At 34.7% G+C, this 23,182-nt stretch overlaps 1 protein-coding gene across 1 annotated transcript; it reads right to left on the bottom strand.

Annotated features, from left to right (window-relative positions):
* Positions 1-2: 2 nt before the first annotated feature.
* LOC100375790 (WD repeat-containing protein 5-like) lies at positions 3-23,158 on the bottom strand. The gene is made up of 13 exons (XM_085492032.1): positions 23,095-23,158; positions 21,176-21,356; positions 15,972-16,068; positions 14,537-14,610; positions 13,261-13,350; positions 13,030-13,119; positions 12,741-12,824; positions 9,759-9,814; positions 8,912-8,958; positions 6,091-6,166; positions 5,092-5,200; positions 1,122-1,209; positions 3-240 (listed from the first exon to the last, which is right to left on the bottom strand). Exons 2-13 carry the CDS (start codon positions 21,347-21,349, stop codon positions 140-142), a joined length of 1,086 nt encoding a protein of 361 aa, XP_085348158.1. The 5' UTR covers positions 21,350-21,356; positions 23,095-23,158; the 3' UTR covers positions 3-139.
* Between the last annotated feature and the right edge of the window lie 24 nt (positions 23,159-23,182).

Here is a 23,182-nt window from a genome sequence, read left to right as displayed (position 1 = left end):
ACTTATAATGATGATTAACATCAGAAAGACTATTTAAATTCCATTTTTTTTTTTCTGTAGACATATTTTTTTTCAAAAGCAACTTGAAATATATAAAATGTTCCACGTTTATGTACAATGAATAAGTCTGTGGTAAAACTTAGTAGTCCGACTTCCATATTTTAATTGTTTTATCATTTTCAAGTGTTCCCGAGGCAATGATGTTTTCTGATGGATGACAGGTACAGCAGAGAACAACATCTGTGAAAACAAGAAAAGAAAGTATTGAAGTGAAGAAAAATGTTGTGAATACAATTAGCTACATTAAGCAATGATAGGCGAGGGTTTATTAATAGACGAGATGTACCAGTAATTTAGATCAAAAAGGTTATTGGCTTTCACTGCAGATCCTATAATATGCATTCTACTTTGTTGTTAGTGGCAACCCTTTGAGCAGTTTCAATACATTTCAAGTGACCTATATATAAAAGTCACCATTCTAACATGACCAGTAACTGTTGGCCCTGGTGTGATCAGGTAAATCTATGTATACAGGCAAAATTAATCCCACAAAAGTAAATGCTATTTTAGTCTGACGGTAAGCGTGAGTAGCGCTCTCACTGGCTGAACTGCATCAGACCTCACTAACGTCTGACAGAATAGTGCATGTCTCGTCGGCAAGATCAATACTGTGAATTCGCAAAGTTCACGTCTGCTTGCAATGAGTTTCAATGATGTTCATTTTGGTGGTCATGGTAACACTGTCAATCAAAGCCGTGTTTGCATTGGCAGCAAAAATCAGGCTGTTTTCAACAAGATGATAAACATTGGGCGAAAATTTGCCAGCACCTTATCATGCATTATGTCAAGAAGCAAATAAACTTGTGCCGTGAGTGGTTACTCTTTGATGGCTGTAGCTATCTGACGTTCCTCCAATTTGATTGGTACCGACAAATCGTTGGGGAAGTGAAAAACTACATTGTTCTGTCAGGCGCGTGTTGGTTTGGAGCACCGCGGAGGACGCAACTCAAGTGACCTTGTCAGGCTATTGCCATTTGTGAGTGGCTGAAAGTGTAGAGGGTTGTTATTTATTTCCTCCAATGGAATGTTGGATTATTCAGATAACATGGTTAATCTCTTACCTGTATGTCCCTGTAATTTTTGTACAGTTTCTTTTGTTTGTAGATTCCAAATGTAAACCATGTTGTCTTCTGATCCTGACACTATCCACTGTAGATACAATAAAATTATATACATTTACAAAAACACCATTTGGAACTTTGTTCAAAACACGCAGATGTTACTGAGAATACAACTGACACAAGCATAGAATTCAGTGTGTAAAACAAATCAAATACAGACAGACATTGAGTTTTTAAACCTTCCATTAATTCTCCCATTTTTTGTTAGTGAATTGTAGTCAATCCCAAGCAAATTTCCTGACAATACAAATACGTTGCACCATTTTTCTGCACTTTTTTTTATATTCTTCAATATTTCTGGAAATTAACGCTAATTTTAGAGCCAACAGACAAAATTTGAGTCAATTTTCAGTTTTTACTAAAAACAAGCAGCTTCTCGGCTGAGATAGCTCCGCTGTTAGCAATGCACATTTCAATTAAAGAACTGAAGACATCATTAGAAAATGAACAATATGAATAGTATCAAAGCAATCAGACTTACAGTTTTTAACAAGAAGTCGAAAATATCACTTTTTACCAAAAATTACAAAAATATTCACCAAAATAAATAGAGAATTGAAGATATCATCACAAAACAAACAAATCTGAGAGAGGTCTACATGTAGTATCTATATATGTAATATCAAAGCAATTGAACTATTGGTTTTTAACAAGAAGTCGAAAATATCACTTTTTACCAAAAATTACAAAAATATTTACCAAAATTAGAGAATTGAAAGTATCATCACAAAATGAACAAATCTGAGAGAGGTCCACATGTAGTACCTATATATGTAATATCAAAGCAATTGGACTTGCGGTTTTTAACAAGAAGTCGAAAATATCACTTTTTACCAAAAATGACAAAAATATTCACCAAAATTAGAGAATTGAAGATATCATCATGAAATGAACAAATCTGAGAGAGGTCCACATGTAGTACCTATATATGTAGTATCAAATCAATTGGACTTGCGGTTTTTAACAAGAAGTCGAAAATATCACTTTTTACCAAAAATGACAAAAATATTCACCAAAATTAGAGAATTGAAGATATCAACATGAAATGAACAAACCTAAGAGAGGTCTACCCAAGGGGGGGGGGGATTTGTTTGTTAAATTTGCAAAATCTGTATGAAGAAATTAATAAATCAATAATGACATTTTTTTTCTATAACGGCATTTCAAAACTAAAGTCAGCGATTTTTCATTGATCTATCTATTATTTGTGTAACGCTACGATCACCGTAACATTGTCAGCTGACGGCATTGCGTTGAACGGGTATTCACCGCTGCTGTTGCGATCATCGGTCCCTGACTTTTTTGTTTAAAAATACACAAACTTAGAATTTTTGCTTAATTAAAACGATTCATTGATGATTAACTTAGAAATTACATCAAAATCGCCAACGAAATGTTGTTTTTAAACATCGCGGAAAAACATGCACTCTGCGCCGCCATTTTTGTTACCTCAATCAAAATCTCCGTTGTAACCCAGCATGCATTGGTTGTGATGTCACTACATGCGTTACGTCGCCTTAGGGTGGCGTTCCTCGGTAATGACGCACTATGAATGAGGTATTTCTAGAGGTCAGGGTTCGTTTTTTCCTCGTCCGTCTCGTCTGCAGTTGAATAATTTTTACTTCGATTTATTTACAGCTTTTTTTTCCGATGCGACTTAATTTCACTTGTTTTTTTAATTCTTGGTAATTAGTGTCACTGGCGATGAAGTAGTAAAAACGCAATTAATCGCAGTGCAGCAACTCGGGATAGACCATCCCGACGCAATTGGCAAATTATTACTACCCTAGTATTTTGGGTTTGCCAGCTCCGCACCCTTGATAGACTTGGTAACTTCTTGTAGACTTCCGTTTTTATCACTGTTTTTGTAAGGCTAACTATGTACAAAGGCGGGATTACCTTTCGATTAATACATGTTATTGTTTTAAAGATGTGCTAGACGAGGCTGACACTTGTAAACAATACAACGTGAATAAGCATCGCTGGCAGGATTTCAAGGATCGCGGGCGAAACAAAAGCGACGCGGCTGTTTGTCTAAGCGACGCGGGCCCGCAGTCCTTGAAAGGCCTGGGGAGAACACTGCACTCATATGATAAGCTCCGCTCGACAAAGTCGACAGCGGAGCTAAAAATGGGCTATTTTTGTTCCCATCTTTTTAAGGAAAGTACAGACTATAAATGGGACTTTGAGATGAAATGCGGGAACTGGTGGTGAAAAAGGTTAAATTCCACAACAGTTATAATCACATCTGTCACAATACTACTTTAAGTTTAAGTATTAGTTTGTCCAGTAATTTAATCAAACTATAATTTTACCAACAAACTGTAGGTTTGACAATTAGCTGCACCAAGCTAAAGTTACACGCTTCAAATATTGTTAAAGCGAGAGGGTCATCACCTGCACATGCGTGGGAACCGAGTCCCAACCGACGATAGCAACACGCGTTAAAAACGCAAAGGCTCATGGGTAGACGCTTGTTTGTAAACAATGACACGCTATGGCCATCTGACACATGCGCAGGTGACGATTCCCTCGCTTTAATACAAGTTGTTAGAATGTGCTAATTCAGGCAGCATCATCAGTATGTAGTTGTGTTTTTCTGGGATTATAATACTGTGAAACAGGGTGTGCGCTAGTGTCTCGGCAAGACGAGTCCCACTTACAAAATTTTAAGAAATTGAAATTTGACCCTTTATAACTTTATTAGAGATTGGACCCCAGCTTGCCTGAAAAACTGGGTCCCCCTTCAATAATTGGAGTCCGGGAAGCAAAATATGGGGTTAACGCAATCCCTGGTGAAATACTTTATTTTTGCTGGAATTAATTTTCGCTGAAAAGACTTTTTGGATGTTTTGTATGGATTAGATTTTCACTGATTTTTAACGAGTTAAATGTAAAATATAGGAAAAAAAGAATATTCGCTTTATTTTATTTTCACTGAAATCATTCCTTCAGTGAAAATAGCGAAAATTAATTCCAAGCGAAAATAAAGTATTTTACAGTATCTTCTATGTCAATCATATAGTATGTGCCATCAAAACAAAAAACACATTTTATTTATTAATTATATTACTCTATTACTGACTTCTGGACTGGCAACTGATGCAGTGAAAACTTACTTTTTTATGTTTTCGGATTTTTATTATTTAATTTTAATCATAGAATCAATTCTTATTAGTGATTACTGTATATTAGATTAAATTTGTACTATTTCCTACAAGCACACCACCAATATAAGGGATCAGATCTAAATGCACAGTGCAGTGTGCAACTAAATATTCCATGCTCTACATGTAGAAAAACAACTACTGTAAAATACTTTATTTCAGCTGAAATTAATTTTCAGCTGAAAAGACTTTTTGGGTGTTTTGTATGGGATTTATTTTCACTGATGTTTGACGAGTTGAATGTAAAATGTAGGAAAAAAAGGTATATTCGCTGGATCATTCTTTCAGCGAAAATTAATTCCAAGCGAAAATAATGTATTTCACAGTAAATTGTATTTAATATTAACCAATATCCATATCAAATTATGATAAAGTTAATTACAGAGGCTATGGCTGTTTCCAAACCTAATTAATGCCAAATATTAGGATTATTGATCAATTTATTAGATAATGCTTCGGCCTGTCTATCATCAAAACTGTCACATGGGAAACACAAGTAGCTTGATATGGGGTTGGGGGTAAGCTTGATATGGGGGTGGGGTAAGCTTGATACCGAGTGGGGGTAAACTTGATATGGGGGTGGAGGTAAGCTTGATACGGAGGGCGGGGTAATTTTATTGGTTGCACCAGTTACAAAAAATGACTTACTGTTTCCCAGGTGTTAGTTTTTGTTAAGTCTAATGGTTTTATAAAAAAAGTTACAAATATCATCAACTACACTCAAGCAACAGTAACCAGCTTACTTTTCCTCCAGTAACAGAAAAATTACCAAAGATGCAATATTTTTCATTTTTATGTCCAGTGTAAGTCTTCAAACATTTTCCTTTACTGTAATCCCAAAGTTTCAATGTGCTGAAAAGAAAGAAAAGAAAACAAAACAAAACAAGGCATTATTTAATTTTTGTGACTAGGGATTGTCATAAAGTGATGATTCAAGGAAGTTTGGTGTGCATTCCTTGTCCTGAAGACTACATAATGAAGAAACACAAGTTTCACTGCCAAAATTCCCCACCTGCAAAATTGAATACTGTAAAATACTTTATTTTAGCTGGAATTTATTTTCACAGATTTTGGACGAGTTGAATGTAAAATATAGGAATAAAGGTATAAACATGTCTTTTTCGCGAGCATGTCTTTTTCGCAAATTTAGCGAGAGAACTGATTCGCTAATTCAAGATGTCGCTAATGACTTCATTATAAATTCAAAATGGCCACCAAACAAAGAAATCAACAATAGACAAGAGAGATTCGCTAAATCAACATTTCGCTATTACATCATTTTACCACAATTCGCTATAATTGCATGCCGCTTTTTCACGTTTTCCAGGAATTCCAAGCGAAAATAAAGTACAATGTATTCCACAGTATTTGATCACCATAATTTTTCTCACCACAATTTTGGTACAACATTTTTTCTAGATATACCGGTATATGATATATGATTTTGTTAATTTGTAATCAAATTAACCTAATTTGTCATTGGCTGAGGGTTTTAATCAAAATTTTCGAATTAATACAGTGAAAATTATGCAGATTTGTTATGCGAAAAGTAACAAAAGTTTACTTAGCGATAAAGATTACAGTTATTTAAATATATGCAGTATGAAACAAATGACAAAAAAAAAGTAAATTCTTCATCACAAGAAGTCGCAAAGCAGACTGTGTTCTTCAACCTTGTTTATTACATGGTGCACACAATCTTTTTCAACATTATTTGGCAGAAAACCCACAGTCTGACGTACTTATCTAGTGTGGCGGCTAAAATGTACTTTCCATTCGGTGAGAACTTGACATAGGAAACAGGAGGATTATCATCATCTAGAATAAATACAAGTAAAATTAAATGCTATTCAATAGTGAGAGTCGACAAGGGGTATTTTCGTAAGCTGCAATCAGTTGTTTTCATTTTCGTAATAATGTATTTTAAATAAAGAAAAACGTAAATTCTTTAAATATGGACAAAGTGTAAAATGTAATCGGCTATTTTATTCGTCCGTAATTGTACAAAGATCTTATTTTTTGTAAGCATATAAAGCATTTTCCACATTAAATTCGTAAGCAATTTTCAATTTTGATTCTCAAACACAAATTTATCAAGTCATATTACAATCAAAGAAAGCTTAGAAAGAACTCGCGTGTGCTGAGAATATTGGAGACACATTGAAAATTAATTCAAAATTACTTGAACTTGAGATGTTGATGGAAACGCAGAAAACTAATTATGCAAATTAGGTAACTAATATGAACAGATTCAAGCGTAAAACTAATAAGGCCTGCACAATGTACCAAGTTTCATTGAAATGTGATTAGAACCAAAATAATATTAATTATTATGCTAATTAGAGAATTAATATGAACAGATTTTAACCCAAAATTAATCAGGCTGCCTATTGTTCTAGAGCACTTATATGTACCAAGTTTTATTCAAATGTGATGATCAATACTTGAGATATCAGTATTAATTAATTATATTAATAAGGTGATTAAGAAGCATAAATATTTACCAAAAACTAATATGGTGCATAGTCCTAGGTTCATTGAAATGTGATGGGTACTATTTAAAAGTTTCATTGAAATCCAATGAGTGGCTTTTAGACATCAGTACAACAGCCATAGAACAGCAAAAAGTTAACTAATTATGCAAATTAGGTAATTAATAGGCACAATTATTTATCCCAAAATTAATCAGGTCTCTGCAGTCCTAGAATATCTATGTCGCAAGACTGATTGAAATGTGATGATTAGTACTTGAGATATCAGGTAAAAAGCTGAAAATTAACTAATTATGCTAATAAGGTGATTAATATGCACAAATATTTACCCAAAAACTAATTAGGTCTCTGCACAGTCAAGTAACTATGTACCAAGTTTCATTGAAACATGATCATTACTACTTGAAATATCAAAAGCTGAAAATTAATTAATTATGCAAATTAGGTAATTAATATGTACTGATATTACCCTAAAAACTATCAGGTCTGTGCAGTGTCATATGACATATATGTACCAAGTTTTATTGACATGTTATGATTAGTACTTGAGATATCAGTGGAAAAGTCGAAAATTGATTAATCATTATGTAAATTAGGTAATTAATAATATTAACAGATTTTTACCCAAAAATAATCAAATCTGCGCATTAGTTCAGAGCATCCATGTGCCAAGTTTCATTGAAATCCAATGAGTGGTTCTTCAAAAATCAGTGAAACAGTCATAGCACAGCGTAAAATCAGTTAATTATCATGCAAATATTCATAGATTTTTACCCAAAACTAATCAAATCTGCGTATTGGTTCAGAGCATCCATGTGCCAAGTTTCATCAAAATCCAATGAGTGGTTCTTCAAATATCAGTGGAACAGTCATGGAACAGCTTGAAATCAGTTAATTATCATTCAAATTAGGTAATTAATATTCATAGATTTTTACCCAAAACTAATCAAATCTGTGCACTAGTTCAGAGCATCCATGTGCCAAGTTTCATCAAAATCCAATGAGTGGTTCTTCAGATATCAGTGGAACAGTCTTGGAACAGCTAAAAATCAGCTAATTATCATGCAAATTAGGTAATTAATATTCATAGATTTTTACCAAAACCTAATCAACTCTGCGCATCATCCCAGAGCATCTATGTACCAAGTTTCACAAAAATTTGGATTAGTGGTTCTTGAGATAACGGTGGAACAAAAAAAGTGACATACATACATACATACATACATACAGACATACATACAGACATACATACATACAGACAGGGTAACTGCAAAGACTCCCTTTTGTGCTTCGCACACGGGAGTCAAAAATGTAAAATGTAATTAGGAATTTGCTTTATCTGTAAAGTTTAAAAACCTATTTTTTACTTAAATGGAACTTTCATTTTATTTCCTGTAAAAACGTAAAATGCCTTTTTTATTTCCCGTAACCTGTACCAGCTATCCCCCCTTGCCCCCCATAAATACTGTTAATTGCAGGTAATTTAATTTACAATATCGTGCATAAATGAGTATCTATTAATACCATGTCATGATCTCATTTGCGTCATCGTCTCAAGATGCCCCGGTTTTCTTCAAGGCTGCCTAGTTTTGACAGTTACGTGCAGCTTGGGGCAGTTTTACCACCCTGCTCAAAGTGCAGAAAAATTTGAGGAAAATTAACGCAAATAAACAAAATTTGATGAATAGCCAAAATATAGAAAGAATCACATGCATTTTAGGGTTTATTAAAATTGAAATAAATAGATAGTCAATCAACATTTATTTCCTGGTTTAAGATTATGATCTGATATTTTTACCAGAAGAATACAGAGGTATTTCTAAAGTCAAATATAAGATATTTTAATGATTCAGTATTTAACAAATGCAATTTGGGGTTTATATGCACTTCAGTGTGCTTCTAAATTAACAAATATGGCAAGCTTAGAGTGCAAATATGTGATTTTACAGTGAAATCAAGATAGTGTGTAATACAGAAAACCTTGTTAGAGAGCACTTTTTCCTGATGTTGTACTGTTACTGAACTAAAATCAGAATTGTTCGATTGATGTATAATAATAAAATAAACTTGCCTATGAGCGTCTTCAAACATTGCCCTGACGCTGTATCCCATATACGACTGAAAAAACAAAATATGTCAGTTACAGCTTTGCATAGTTTACACCTTGACGATACAGGAAACATGTTTCATAGATAGATGTATTTAATTTACTTTTTTGAGATATAATCCACTGAAATTTATGAATTTTCCACCTAAGCAACAAAATTTATTGTAATTTTACACATTTTCAAATTTATTTCAGCACATGTCACTTATCAGCGAAAAATAAAAATTAAAACAAAATGAATAACTCCTAGTAATACATTTACAGTATCAGTCTTGTATTAAATACACAAGAATACATTTGGAGAGACATGAAGGACACAATAATTAGTGCGTACACCTCTCATCATGGAGGTTATGAATTCAATTCCTGGTTCACTCTGCTCTTCCTTCTAAACACTCAGTATTATGTCAGGGAACTGTTTTACATCTGCATTTGCAATAAACACCACAAAAAACAAAAAAAAGCAGAAGAAAAAAATTACAAAAGTATATATATTGGGAACATAGAAACCACTTACATGTACATGTATCTATTTTGAAAATAGATGGGATGGTTGTTGAGATTCCCCTGAACAGTGTAACAAGATTACCTCTGCGTGTGCAACATATATAACTTTGGTTGTTCAAGATTATTTCAAAGTTGAGAGATTGTGTTGTTTTCTTGAATTGAGCTATTTTTACCGGCTCTTTGACTAGCGTTTCACAGCAGCTCGCGCAGGGGCCATAGAAATACATGATACAGTGGAACATCTTGTGACGTACCTCCGCCCCCGAGAATAGACTGAAATTTTAATGATGAAATCAATACTTACCAAAGACCATCATAACTGCTAGAAACTATAAGAGAACCGTCTCTATTGAAATCAACCTATCAAGGAGAACATAGTCAACCTATTAATGCCTTGCCCTTGATGATTCAAAAGTTTAAAAAAAACACACAATATTTGCAAAAATATATGCGATAATTACATTCCACTAATTCTAAAAGAAAACAAGTCTCCCACAACACACAATTGTAACAAACTAATGATGTACCGTAAAAACCCGCAAATAAGCGCCACCCTCAATTAAGAGCCACTCAGTGAAAATTTGTTACATTTGACCCTCCATTAAGAGCCACCAAGAGTTGAGTGGTTTTGTCAATAAGAACCCTGAAATAAGCGCCAGCCGCCCGGTTGTTTACAATCAGGCAGACACAAGCTTGTTGTGCCTCACTTCCACCCTGCATTGTTTATTGCACCACAGAAGGTGTGAGACAAATAAAGATTATCCCCATAACTTGCCTGACGTCCTGTGTAATTGAGAACGGAAGAATGATAGACGAAAGAAATGCACTGAGAGCGTGAATGTGACTGTCAACTTGTCCATTTTATATTTCTGACACACAATCAACCAATTCACAAACTATTCAGTAGTAACTACTAGTATGTTTTTTGCCGAAACACCGAAGGACACGTTGAGATATTCATTGTCAATGTTGTCTTTATAACCAAGTAAAGAACGTCACGATTTTAGAACGCCTTTATCGGAAAATCGGAGGTATCGAAAATACATTCTCACAGACGGACCGGAACAGGAAGTCAGCAGAAAACAAAAGATTTTTTCCTTAGCGTGGGGGAAAACAGAGGTGTTAATCCGGTCCTGGCAACGTTTGAGGGATCGTGACGTAGCTCCGACTGTGAGAATGTAATGATTACGCAGCCCACTCTCGCTGATCGTGATTTTGGGTTATTTTTTGCATTTCATTTGAGACGTTCGTTTTGGGGTGATTCGAGACAAAATCTTCAGGGAAGTAACAAAATAACTGGCATTAGTTTGGAGAGGACTCTCTTGCCGAAAATAATCAAAATTGAAGTCGAATGGATTAGTTCCACAAACTTGCGCGATCAACTCGTCTTACAGCAAAGTGAAGTCTACGTGACCCGCCTGACCCAAATATTTAAATTAGCTATTTGTGAGAATTGAAAATAATCTGAACTTGTACCAATCAGAAAATGCCTTGTAACAGGCCTGGGCTTTCGTGAATGATTTCGTCTCTCCGATTGGTCACAGGAAATTATTTTTAATACATGTAATTGTTACTTTCTCGGTATCGTTTCGTATTTGGTTATATAGGGGTGGGGCTATAGTTTGACCCTGTTTGCGTGGACTGTGAAGTACGTGAATATCATTAACATATCATTATAAGCTGGCTTGATTATGAAACAGGAAATATAAACCAAAGCTGTACTGTCAGACGTCTAGCACAATTAAAACAATGCCCAAGTACCCAAGCTGTAAAAATCTATAGAAAAACGTGTTTTTATTTATTGTTTTTGCCATAAATACAAGTGATTGGGCATCATTTTCTTCATTCGTTCCATGCTTGCTTTGCAAGTATGTCTTCTCCTGTCGCTGCTGGTCAGATCAATTCTATCCGAAACTATTTTATATCGTCACCAAATCAACCACCACGCCAGCCACAGCCACCCAAGTTATTCCCAGTTTTCAAGAAAAAAGTTTGCCGTACAAAACTTGGTAAACAATTGTACAACGGAAGTACAAGTGATTCGAGTGTAGGGTCAGACACTGAAAGGGCTACCAAATCCGACTTCAGGCATCGCTACGCATTGTCAGTAAAATGTGACTTCAGGCATCGCTACACATTATCGATGAAACGACGAATCGTCGTATTTATTTGACATTTGTTATTCCCATAACAGTATTTTTACAGAATAAATTAATTGCAATGATACATCATTAATAATTACTTGTCTGTTTTGGTTGTGTGTGTGTTTGCCTATCCCCTTCGCTATTTCACAATGAAAAAGTTTGATGACCCTGGTTTAAGAGCCACTGGCTACAAAGTTGTCAAAATGTTACCTCAAATAAGCACCACCCAGAAATGAAAGTGTTACAAAGTGGCTCTTATTTGAGGGTTTTTACGGTAACAAACAAATGTACTGTGAAATACTTTATTTTCGCAGAAAGAACGATTAAGTGAAAATAAAAACCAACGAATATACCTTATTTCCTATATTTTACATTCAACTCGTCAAAAACCAGTGAAAAATAATTCCAGGGAAAATTAAGTATTTTACAGTACTTTAAAATTAGCTTGTTTGTCTCTTTCATACTAACAAATCATCTAAAAAACTTGCATAATTTATTCGAAGTAGGGGAAGCAATGTTTAATTGCATTAATAGTCTCTATGTTTAGGAAATACGAAGTATGTAATGCTTGAACATAAATGGTCTGAGCATGTCAAAGATATTCAATAAAACAAAATGGCCACCAATCGACCATTTTAAATCTGATCAGAAAAACAAAATGAGAAGCATTATATGTCCCATAACGTTTAATGTTGGTATTGAATTTGACTGAAATCTGTCTATACACATGGTATACAGCATGGTAGAAATGCTGGATTTGGATGAATTTTTAGCACAAAAATGGCCACCATTCAGCCATTTCGAGTCAAATCACCTAATCCATCACAAGATGAATGTGTGAAGTTTGAATGTGATTGGTCCAGGCATGACCAAGATTAGAGTAACTAAAAAGCAGCTGCTAAAACAATTACCGATTTTGGTCACATGACACTTTATTGTATGAAAGTTTCAAGAGAAACAATAATTTTCAGTTCTCTTCGTTGCTATACTAGGCCCGATAATAAAAAAAAATCTTGCCTTGAGGAAAATCCAGGGTTGGTAAGCAATTTTATGAAGTAACAGTCGTGAAATTTTGTTTCTGCAAACAATTTCTGGCTTTCAATACTTGAAACAAAGACGATAAAGTATAATAGTGTACTTACTGCTGACACTGGATCCGAGTGGGCAGGTAACGTTTTTAAACATTTCCCAGTCTTCACATCCCATATCCGTACGCTCTCGTCAAACTTATAGATAAAACAAAAATAACACAAAACTTGTGATCTATTTTTCTCCTTCACAGCTTAATTGCTAAACATTCCGACTGTATTACTGTTTGATCATTTCGAACATTTCAGTAATTTTTTTCAGATTTTTAATTTGTTTAATGTGTTAATTAACACAGGAAGTATTAAATCTGCGTGGTAAGTATACATTATACGATTAACTTACCGAACCAGATACTATGAGATTGGACTGTGGGTTAAAATTACAACAAAACACATAATTACTATGTCCTTTCAACGACTTCAAACACTTCCCCTGAAAAATAAAAGTAAAATACCTTATGAATTGTATGGCAGTCATATTTGCTCACAATATTTCATTTTTATGCTAAAAAAAAATCTGAGGTCTTCACAAAATAGTTTCAATATCTGAATAGAAAAGAAAGCAAAATCTTACCGAGTTTAGTTCCCATATTTTTAGTGTTTTATCGTCTGAGGCAGACACGAGTAACCTGGAATCACTTGACCATGCAACGTCTGAAATACCCTAAAAATAAAGATCTAAGGCTAAATCTCTCAAAAATTATGATAAATCTCTTCTGGTTAGATTGCAATGATGATTACAGTACAATATAAGCAGTTACCCAGAGTGGATATCAGAAAGTAGATATTTCCACTAAACCTCTGTTGTGTGTATTTTGCACAATACTGTAAAATACTTTATTTTAGCTGGAATTAATTTTCGCTGAAAAGACATTTTGGGTGATTTGTATGGGATTTATTCTTCACTGATTTTTGACGAGTTGAATGTAAAATATAGGAAAAAAGGTATATACACTGGATTTTATTTTCACTGAATCATTCCTTCAGCGAAAATAAAAAAAATTAATTCCAAGCGAAAATAAAGTATTTTAAAATAGGTGGATTTATATTTACTACGAGATCTCACGTTTTGCATAAAAAGTGTGGACCGAGCAAAAATAAAAGATTTGATTTTGAATTTCTTTTTTTATAGCTCAAAATAAATCTTTCCAATGGAATATGGTGTTGAGATATTCCTTCTTCATCAAAATTGACCATCATCAATTGTGTATAGCACATTATAAAGTAGCGAAATACCACAAAAATATGTTCCTGTTTGTCAAATCTTGTGCGATGTTTTGACGCTATTACTACGTTATGACCTTTGTTTGTCTGGTTTTTGCATTTGATTTCACACATAACAGTGGATATCAGATATAATCTCATGCAATGCAATGTTTTGACGCCATTACAATGCTATGACCTTCGTTTGTCTGGTTCTTGCATTTGATTTCACTCATATCGCTGGATATCAGAACAGTAACAGAATATGGCTATTCAAAATAACGACCAGTGTAGAAAGTAGTAGTATATTTTATTGTGAACAAACTCAATATGAAGTAACAAAACTTTTTTTTACTAAAGACATCGTTATCAAGGTTAAAATAATGAAGAAACTATCTTAGTACTGTAAAATTACTAATTTTCACTGGGTTTAAATTTCGCTGATTTACCATTTCAGGCATATTCAGTTGGTTTTAAATTCACGGTTTTATCATTTAGATAATGTGTTCTATGCTAAATTTTACATATTCACTGGGCTTTAATTTAGCGCATTTTCCAGTCAGCGAAATAAGCAAAATTAAAACCCAGTGAATAATTAATCCTTTTACAGTAGATAAAACATTAATAGTAATTAAAATACACCTTACCAGTTTATGCCCTGTAATTGTCTTTTCAAATTTCCCATCATAAGCACCCCATATCTTGATTAGTTTGTCAGCAGCTGAATAAAAAGACAAATCAAATGTTCATTTTAATTGAGCATATACTTAAAGAGTTTACCAGTGACTGTCCAATTTGTACACTTACTAAGATAGTCTAGAAGATGTATATTTAATCTTTGAACACCAAAATCAACTTGCATAACATTCTAAAGTATAAACCTGCTCGGCAAAAATACAATAAAATAAAAAATCAGTGATACATGGTGCTTCATTTGTTGCCAGAAAACAAAATTTTCTTCAAAATACAACCACTTGCGATGTTTCATGGCCAAAAACATAAACGAATTACAATTAGGAATATGACTGAGTTACAACAGCAGAACCTGCAGGTCTATTGCAGTAACAGGTAAAATATATTTCAGTTGCTAACATCATGAAAGCTGTTAAAGTTTGTCCATGTTAGTCATCTCTTTTTAGTGCTAGTCATCATGCAGAGAAATCAACACCAACAAATTATAATATAAAGATTATGAAATTGAGGATGAGTTTTTTGCGACTATCAATACTCGGATGATGTCATTAGTACCATGTTGTATACTGATTGGTTAATGACATTCTTGACCTATCAGGTCAAGGGTTACTATGGTAGAGATTTCAGCACAAAATAAACAGTATCAGTTGAGTGTTCTAAAACATTCTTAACTGTATTTTGTTGAACTAACAGTATTTAAAACCATTGGTTAAGGTAGAAGCCTACTCATGATTTCAAATACCCAGAATTTATTCATTTTTTATAAATTGTACTTCTGGGCAATATAAGAATATTGACTTAAAAAAAGTTGGGGATCACCAGTTTAATTTTCGAGAAAATCATGGTTGTATTTTAGTGGATAGCGACGATTTTGGCAGTATTATAGTGCTTTTACCATAGGTTCCTGTGGCAGAGATATGTCGCCATATCTCAAATTGTAGGCTGGTGACATAGGCTGAAAAAATAATATATTGTTACTGATGGGATACTTTTTGTTTTCCAAAATCTTTTCAAAAATCTGGGTTTTAAAAAGTGTTGAATAATGCAATTTTTGTTTAAATTGCGCTCTATGAAATTGTTCTAAAAATAACTATTTTTGAAAAATATTAGAACAAGTTTCTCAAAAAATTTCACTGTAACACAAAAAAGAATGCTATTTTATGGTGCCATGGTACAATAGTTTCACGATTTTACATAATAGACCAATGAACATTGTCATGCGATTTATGACCAACTTTCTCAAAAATGATGAGTAGGCTTCTACCTTAAAAGTCAAACATTTTGATAGACTTTTATACAAGCAGATGATGTACAGACCTCAAAATTTAATTTTTTTTTCTAGAGAGCTGATGTGCTTCTAATAGAACAAATATGGTACATATTACTTACAAGAACTGGCAAGCCATTCTCCATTTGGGCTAAATTTGACAGCGGAAACAGCTTTTGTATGTCCTGCTAATGTGAATTTCAGTGTGTAGTTGGGTCTCTGCGTGAAAAAACAAATGCATATTAAATATTAAAAGAATTGCAAAAACATTAAATAATTTTTTTTGTTAGGGAGCAGATCAAAATCACTTTGCCGACTGTTTCCCACGGAACGCCGACTAATACTGCACCGTTCGTAGCAGAGCCGACATACGCAGACTCATTATAATGCAAATTACAGCGTGATTAAATATTTATTAAAAATTAACATACTACGAATGTCGCAGTGTGCCGGGAACCCCTGTGGGAAGCTGTTTTTTGTTTGTTTTATTTATTTATTTTTATCATTTTATTGAATATTATCATTGATCTTGCTGTTGTTATAGCATGTCCGTTTTGTCAAGTTTCAAAGTTCCATTTATGGATTTCCTGACTTGCCGACGTCAAGACAGACTGAGTTCACGTTCGTCAAAATATATTCACCGGATGTATTGCGAAACAGACACGATCTCACACATTTTATATAACTTAAAGTTTGGTAAACCATAAACTGTTCATATCCGTTTCTCAGATATCTGGCTTAGACTTTTTTTGGCTATATACCAGTAGTGTATTTTTGGCTATATAATGATGAGTCTGCAAGTCATATTCATAGCAGTGACAAATGCTGGACCAAATACAATGTAAAAATTTTAGACTAAATCGAGCATCAAATCTAACCCAGTGCTATATAAGAAGGTTGTGTCCCTCTATATCACAACTGTGAACTGGTGAACTAAGCTTCTTTTTATTGGTGTCTGTTATTTTTTATCACACATTTCCATTCTAAATGGTTCTGATGTCAGATAATGGCAATCGTTGTATCTAGTACAAGTTTCCGCAATAGAAAAGTAGAATTATCCTTGGAAGAGAATGGGTAACGATTGTCTGCATCTTTGTTAGGGAAGAGTAGGAAATCAAACGGGCGGTGCACCGCGGTCATTACCGCGGTGTACCGCAGAACGCCGGGGAGAGCCGCGGACTGCTTATAATTAGGGGTCTCTACCGCTGTACCGGTCTCTACCGCGGTCCTCGGTAATGTGTGAAATACGTTTCTTTGTGATTCCACGAGTCATTGTTTTAAAATCCGATGCTGTAAATGAATACGATATGTCAGGGTTCTCCCCAGGGCTTTTTAGCGCCGAGGTCCGCGGCGCTATACCTGTGAATCTCGGCGCTTCACTTGGGACCTCGGCGCTATGTGTTCCCACCTCGGCGCTTGATTTCATATTTGACATGCCAATATCAGATGTGAAAAAGCTTTGTTCGCCACGCCGGTCGGCCCCGACCGTCACTCAAAATTAGTGACCACCACGGAAATGCTTCCGACGAGGACTATTGTCTGATTGTTGGTATAATTACGTACCGACCGACACGCATCCTGCCAGTCGTGGATTATAATTTATAAACAATAGACCTAGTCGCACGATACGTAGCGGCTAGTCAAATTTGTGGAATTAGGCACCTCTTTGTTTGTAAGTAAATACTTTCTGCGATAGACACAGTCTTTAGATTGAAAGCTAAAATTATTTCAAAATCAATTCCACCTCGATATAACATGGTCAAATCGGAGTTCACGATCAGTTCACGCTACTCAAGAAAAAAACAACGTGTTTATTGCGTGATTTGGTAAAATACATTTGAACTGTTATCATTGCGAATCATGTAAAAACTCTTCTTTCAAGACCTAATTTACCTTTTAAAAATTGCAAATCACCTCTTTCGAAAGCTGTCATGCAGTTTTCAATTGAAATCGATGCCAACACATCGTGCTACAACATCGCTTTACTTCCGCAATGTAATTTTTATGATCACTACCATTCGGAAAACTTCGGGTTCTACCGGCATTACCATGCAGCATTTTGATTGGTTAATGGAATTCTTGATCCATCGGGTCAAAGGACACATGCTAATGTTTCACAAACATCATGGCGGGTCTGTTTTTTTTTTTACCGAAGCCATCAAGTGATCAAAAATAATCGCTCCCGATAAAAATAAGTCGGATTTTACTTACATTTCATATAAAAAAAAAAAAAGAAGTAAAATTTGTTGAGGAATTATTGCTATAACTGGTGTATAACATGGCCAAGTAAGTTATGTCACGTCGTAACTTTGATGATCGTTTTGAAGCTTTATTTGTTCGCTCATTACTGTAATTGTAAACGTTTTAGAAGTTGATGGTACGAATAATAAATTACAACAATACGTCAATTAATTACGTGATCGATTTTTTGAAGGAGAATGTTTTTGAAGTGAATAAAATTATGAGATTCGTGAACATAAATCTGGCTTAACGTTTTGAATGAGTTTCCGTCAATGTTTTACAAAACAATTAAATTGCAACAATAATGTATTTGTGTTTGTTTTTAGTCTGTAGCATTTGTATTTCGAGAATGTTTCAAACTCTTCTAAATTGTGAAACATAATGTGTTGATTCCATTAAAAAAAATATTTGCCCTGTGACTGAGCTCACTAGTATTCATAATTGTAAATAAGTTCTGTTAATCAATGAAGGAAAGATATGTAAATGATATGCAAATTATTATGCAAATTAGCCCCGGCGCTATGCATTTTTTCTGGGGAGAACCCTGTATGTGCGCTTGTTTCGTATTTAGTACATGTATTTAGCGTAAATTTCCAAAGTGATGCGATACAATTTTTCATGGTACATGTAGGTATACCTTTATTACACTGGAATAAAGTTTACAAAGTTTCAGCGTATCCAAGCCGTATCCTGGTTCTTGATTGATTTGGCAGTATCATGTTCACCATTTGTGTCACACTCAAGAAAAAATGGCCAGCAAACGAGAAACGGGCGAACTAATCAAAACAGGTCAGGCTGTCTGCATTGCACTGACAATGACATGATTATTTTCTGTTTCGTTTCATAAATCATGCCTTGCGCATGTATTCTTGGTTGACAGAATCTTTTTTAAACAAAAGACGTTATTTTTCTGTTACATGTTCGTGTTCCATGGTACTCGTGAGTGTGAAAGGCATTTTGAATGAATAATTATTGAGTTTATGATACCGTACGATAACGCTAGCTGGCTCGATTAGAATTTCATTGCGCGTGAACCGCTGAGGTCATTGCCCGTTACTGTGCCAACCGCACGTAGTTCAAAAGCACCTGACGTTGTTTTGGTTTTTTTTCACTCGAAATGTAAGCGATCGAATACTCTGCGTTCAAAGTACGTTGCCCCGAGTTTGAAATTACAGTAAATTGTAACGCATGGATTTTATTTACATGAAATTTAGTTTATTTCAAAATGATATAGATGTCAAACCAGAATTATTATTATTTGAAATGTTGTTTCTTGACTTGACTTTTCTGGCTTTAATGTTTTGTGTGTGCGTGTTTGTTTACAATATCATTATCAACAACAGTTATTCAGTGGCCCCGTCTCTGATGCAGTAAGTCGCGGTTTCGACTAAGTCGCGTAGTTCGATGGCTCCGGACGATTGTATTGTGTTTTGCCGTCAGTTTTAAAGTAGAAAAACTAAGTCTGGTATTATCGCGCATTTAATTGCCCGCTCAATCAGTTGGAGGTGACAACTTAACACCTACAGACCGTCAATTACTGAAATAGAAAGGGTGATAGCAGCCTGACTCGAGGTGTCGACATGGCATGGGTATAAAAAATAAGTCTGCGTAATTATTGCAAAGGCAACGCATTATCAAGTCGGCAAAGTTGAAATATTCACAGCCAGTACGTAAACAATGAAAAACAAGTTTGCGCAATTATTACGAAGCCAACGCATTATCAAGTCGGCAATGGTGAAATATTTACAACCAGAACGGTAACAATTTTTACGTAGGCAACGCAGAGCCAGTAAAAATTTGCGTAATGGGATGTGTAAGATAAAAAGGTCAACGCGCGGAGCGCGAATGGTCACCAAGGTAACAACCCACTTGTTCAGCGCGTGACTTGGAGTTAAACTTGGGCCATGGTTTATTAGATTAGTCAGTTTCGCCAAGAAGTGCGCTATTTTTTTCGCTGATCACCTAGTTGTTGTAGTATATATTGTAGCACCAAGTGTGTGACACTCCCTCTTCGACTTCGGCTTGCTTTTCCTACTTAGTGCATGGTCTCGAGGTAACGTATTAAACTGCGGCCTCTCATCGAGTGTTTTACATTTGGAATTTATACTTCGCCCGATTATATTGGTATACGCGAAACATTAATCTTTTAAAATAAATCCTGAGACTATACATGATGTAAATTCAAAATAATGTGATATTATTTCACATTATGTGGGGTCTACATTATTCTTGGTTGCTTTGCGATGTTATACCAAGACTTGTGAAAATAAAATAGTGTTCTTCTGCGAACTAATAGAGACGATTTTCCAATCTTCTGGTACCACTCGATTTTTATTATTTGAACTTGGCGGCAAGTAACCTTTAGTTTCCCAGTCTATTGTGTCCATTCATAGTCTAAACAATAGGGTGTAAATTGCCATGCGAGCCTACCGCACATGACCGCGGTAAACCGGGGTCATGGAATCTATGCATAAATTTGCATAAAATGCGGTCGACCGGCGAGCACCCACCACCACCGCGGTAATGACCGCGGTAAACCGCGAGTTTGATTTCCTACTCTTCCCTTATTGTCATTTAAACATGTGACCCAATCAATTTTCATTTTCCAAATGCACTTTCACCCCAATTTAAAATCAACAATCTCCTTTCTTCCACTGTCAAATACAAGTAGCACCAAGCTGGCATATAGGTGTTTGTTTCCTGCTCTTTAGGACAGATATAAGCAGTAACAAAATATAACACTGTTTTAACAAGAGTCCTTGTTCATATCTTAGCTCACAGTTTCGTGCAGAGATCATGAGATGAGAGCATCCACTAGACACCAAGCTAAATTAGCCAGGGTCATCTGTTTACACTTATTTAGCAACAGTGGGTTGAAAGTAACAATATTGTCGTGTAACATCTTTGTGAATACCATATAACTTTTTAAACACTAAAGTCATACCAAATAAAATCAGTTGTATGGTAGTTAAAAACATTGTGCGATGTCACCAAGCCTCAAAAAAGGCCGAATAAGCTTGCCTAAACAGTGCGCTTTCTTTGAGCACCAAATTGATGGTTGCCAATTAAGCAATGGAATACATACCTTTCCAGTCAGATTGGTATTAGAAGATGGTGTAGTGGTAGCAGTAGTTGTTGTGGTAGTATTTGTTGTTGTTCCACTTGGGGTAGTCGACCTTTGTGATGTGGCTACTGGTTGAGGGGGTGGTGGCTTATTTTGCTGGACACCTCCAGGTTTGTTGTCCTCTGTACTTGCCATTACACTCCTACAAATAGCAACAACAAAACATCAGCAACAAAACCAGTTTGGCAACTGTTTCCAAAGTATGTAGAATACGAGTATGGTGTATTATAAAACAGACGGGCATTATTGCATCAACTGCCCATGACAGCAAATCAGAAAAGTGTTGCCGTTGCCATATAGTCGGCCAATGTTTCTATGATGTTTATTTATTTATTCAATCATTCATTTATTTATTTACAGTAATTATTGTCATTATTATTACTCAGCATTATTATTTTCATTATGTCTATTGTGTGATATATATATAGAGAATATCTGCATTTTTCAAAGGGCATTGAGTTAAACTCATTGGGCATCGAGACAACTGCATTTGATGCCTCTATGAAGTTCAAGCCCTGCTATTATAAATCACTCACATTAACTTGTTCAGAAGAGGCATTATAAGCTCAAAGGTCATTTTCAAAAGGCAAGGCCTGAGGTAACTGTAGTAATGTGATGAACCTTCATAGAGTTGAACCTTCATGGAGTTTTATCAAAACTCTTCAACCACTACAAGCAAAGACTGTTTTAAAGTAATCAAATCAGGGATACGCTATATCAATGTTCTAAGAAACTTACAGTAAATAATTATGGACTAGACAGTCATGATTTAGGAACAGTGAGTCTGCCATTGACATTGAGATATAGTTAGCAGTAGTCAAAATATTATATAAATAAAAAACTACTACACCCTGGGTATATAGTTCAGGTTACCCATGAATGTGCTCAATGGTAATTATTTATGAATATTCATAAATGTACATTAAATTGAAGGAATGAAATTCGCAACAGGGATGCTTTCTTTCAACATCCCCAGATGTACATACATATATAACATCCAATCAGTAGTGAAGTAGTGAAGTCATATTCACAGTTGCAATTAACAGTTTTCAGCAACCATTTTGAGTTTGGAAAACTTTTTTGAGAAATTGATAAATTAACAATAACAATTATGTTTCTGTTTTTAACAAGTACATGTACAGGTAAATTATACGCATTTTCATTCTTCTAGATGTAGAAATTTTATTTACTGAACACCTGCCAAAAAAAATCATTTTACAAAAGCAAAAATGTGCATCAAAGTTTTAGTTGAATACAAGAAAAAAAAAACCACAGGAATTGATGGTTGTACTATAAACCCCCAACTAATGTCTACAGTAGAACCATACCAATAATGTAAAACTGCTTTCATTAGAGATGTTCACAGCAATTATTATTCTGATAGACCTTAGAAAAACATTTTCTAGGGGCTATGCTTTCAGTTGTCACATAAATACATATTTTGTTTTTTTTTAAACATTAAAAAAAAAGACATGTTTTTGTGGTTTTCACTGTACCACTTGTTTAAATTATTAATATTATCTTATTTATAATCAGTTATTGTCAAATTATTTGTATTCATACTTGAATCCAGGTCCGTTTTAACTTCCCTGCGTCATTTGATTTTATGCTTCAGATGTAATTAACTACATCAAATTGCAAACAAAAATATAAGTTTTATTCTCCATTCTATGCTTTGTTTTCCTGTGAGGTCACAGATCGGGAGACGGTGCGATTAGAAAATGCATAGATATGGACTGTATTGTAGACCACTGTCTACGGATGCAGTAGTATGATAAACAGGGATACCTACAAAAAATGAAGGTCTGTCAATTCTTTTCCTTAGTGACCACACCAAGTAATTAGCAACTTCAGACAGATATCAATAAAATAACACTTACTGTTCTATTTTTTCGAAGAGTAATCAGCGGGAAAATGGCGTGGAGTAAAAGGTTGAGGGTCGCAGCGCATGCGTATTGTGAAACCCCT

The sequence above is a fragment of the Saccoglossus kowalevskii genome, chromosome 17, assembly GCF_978046115.1.
Source record: "Saccoglossus kowalevskii chromosome 17, keSacKowa6.1, whole genome shotgun sequence".
NCBI classification, from domain to species: Eukaryota; Metazoa; Hemichordata; class Enteropneusta; family Harrimaniidae; genus Saccoglossus; species Saccoglossus kowalevskii.
The sequence above is the reverse complement of the archived record's forward strand: the minus strand, read 5'-3'. Positions and strand labels throughout refer to the sequence as shown.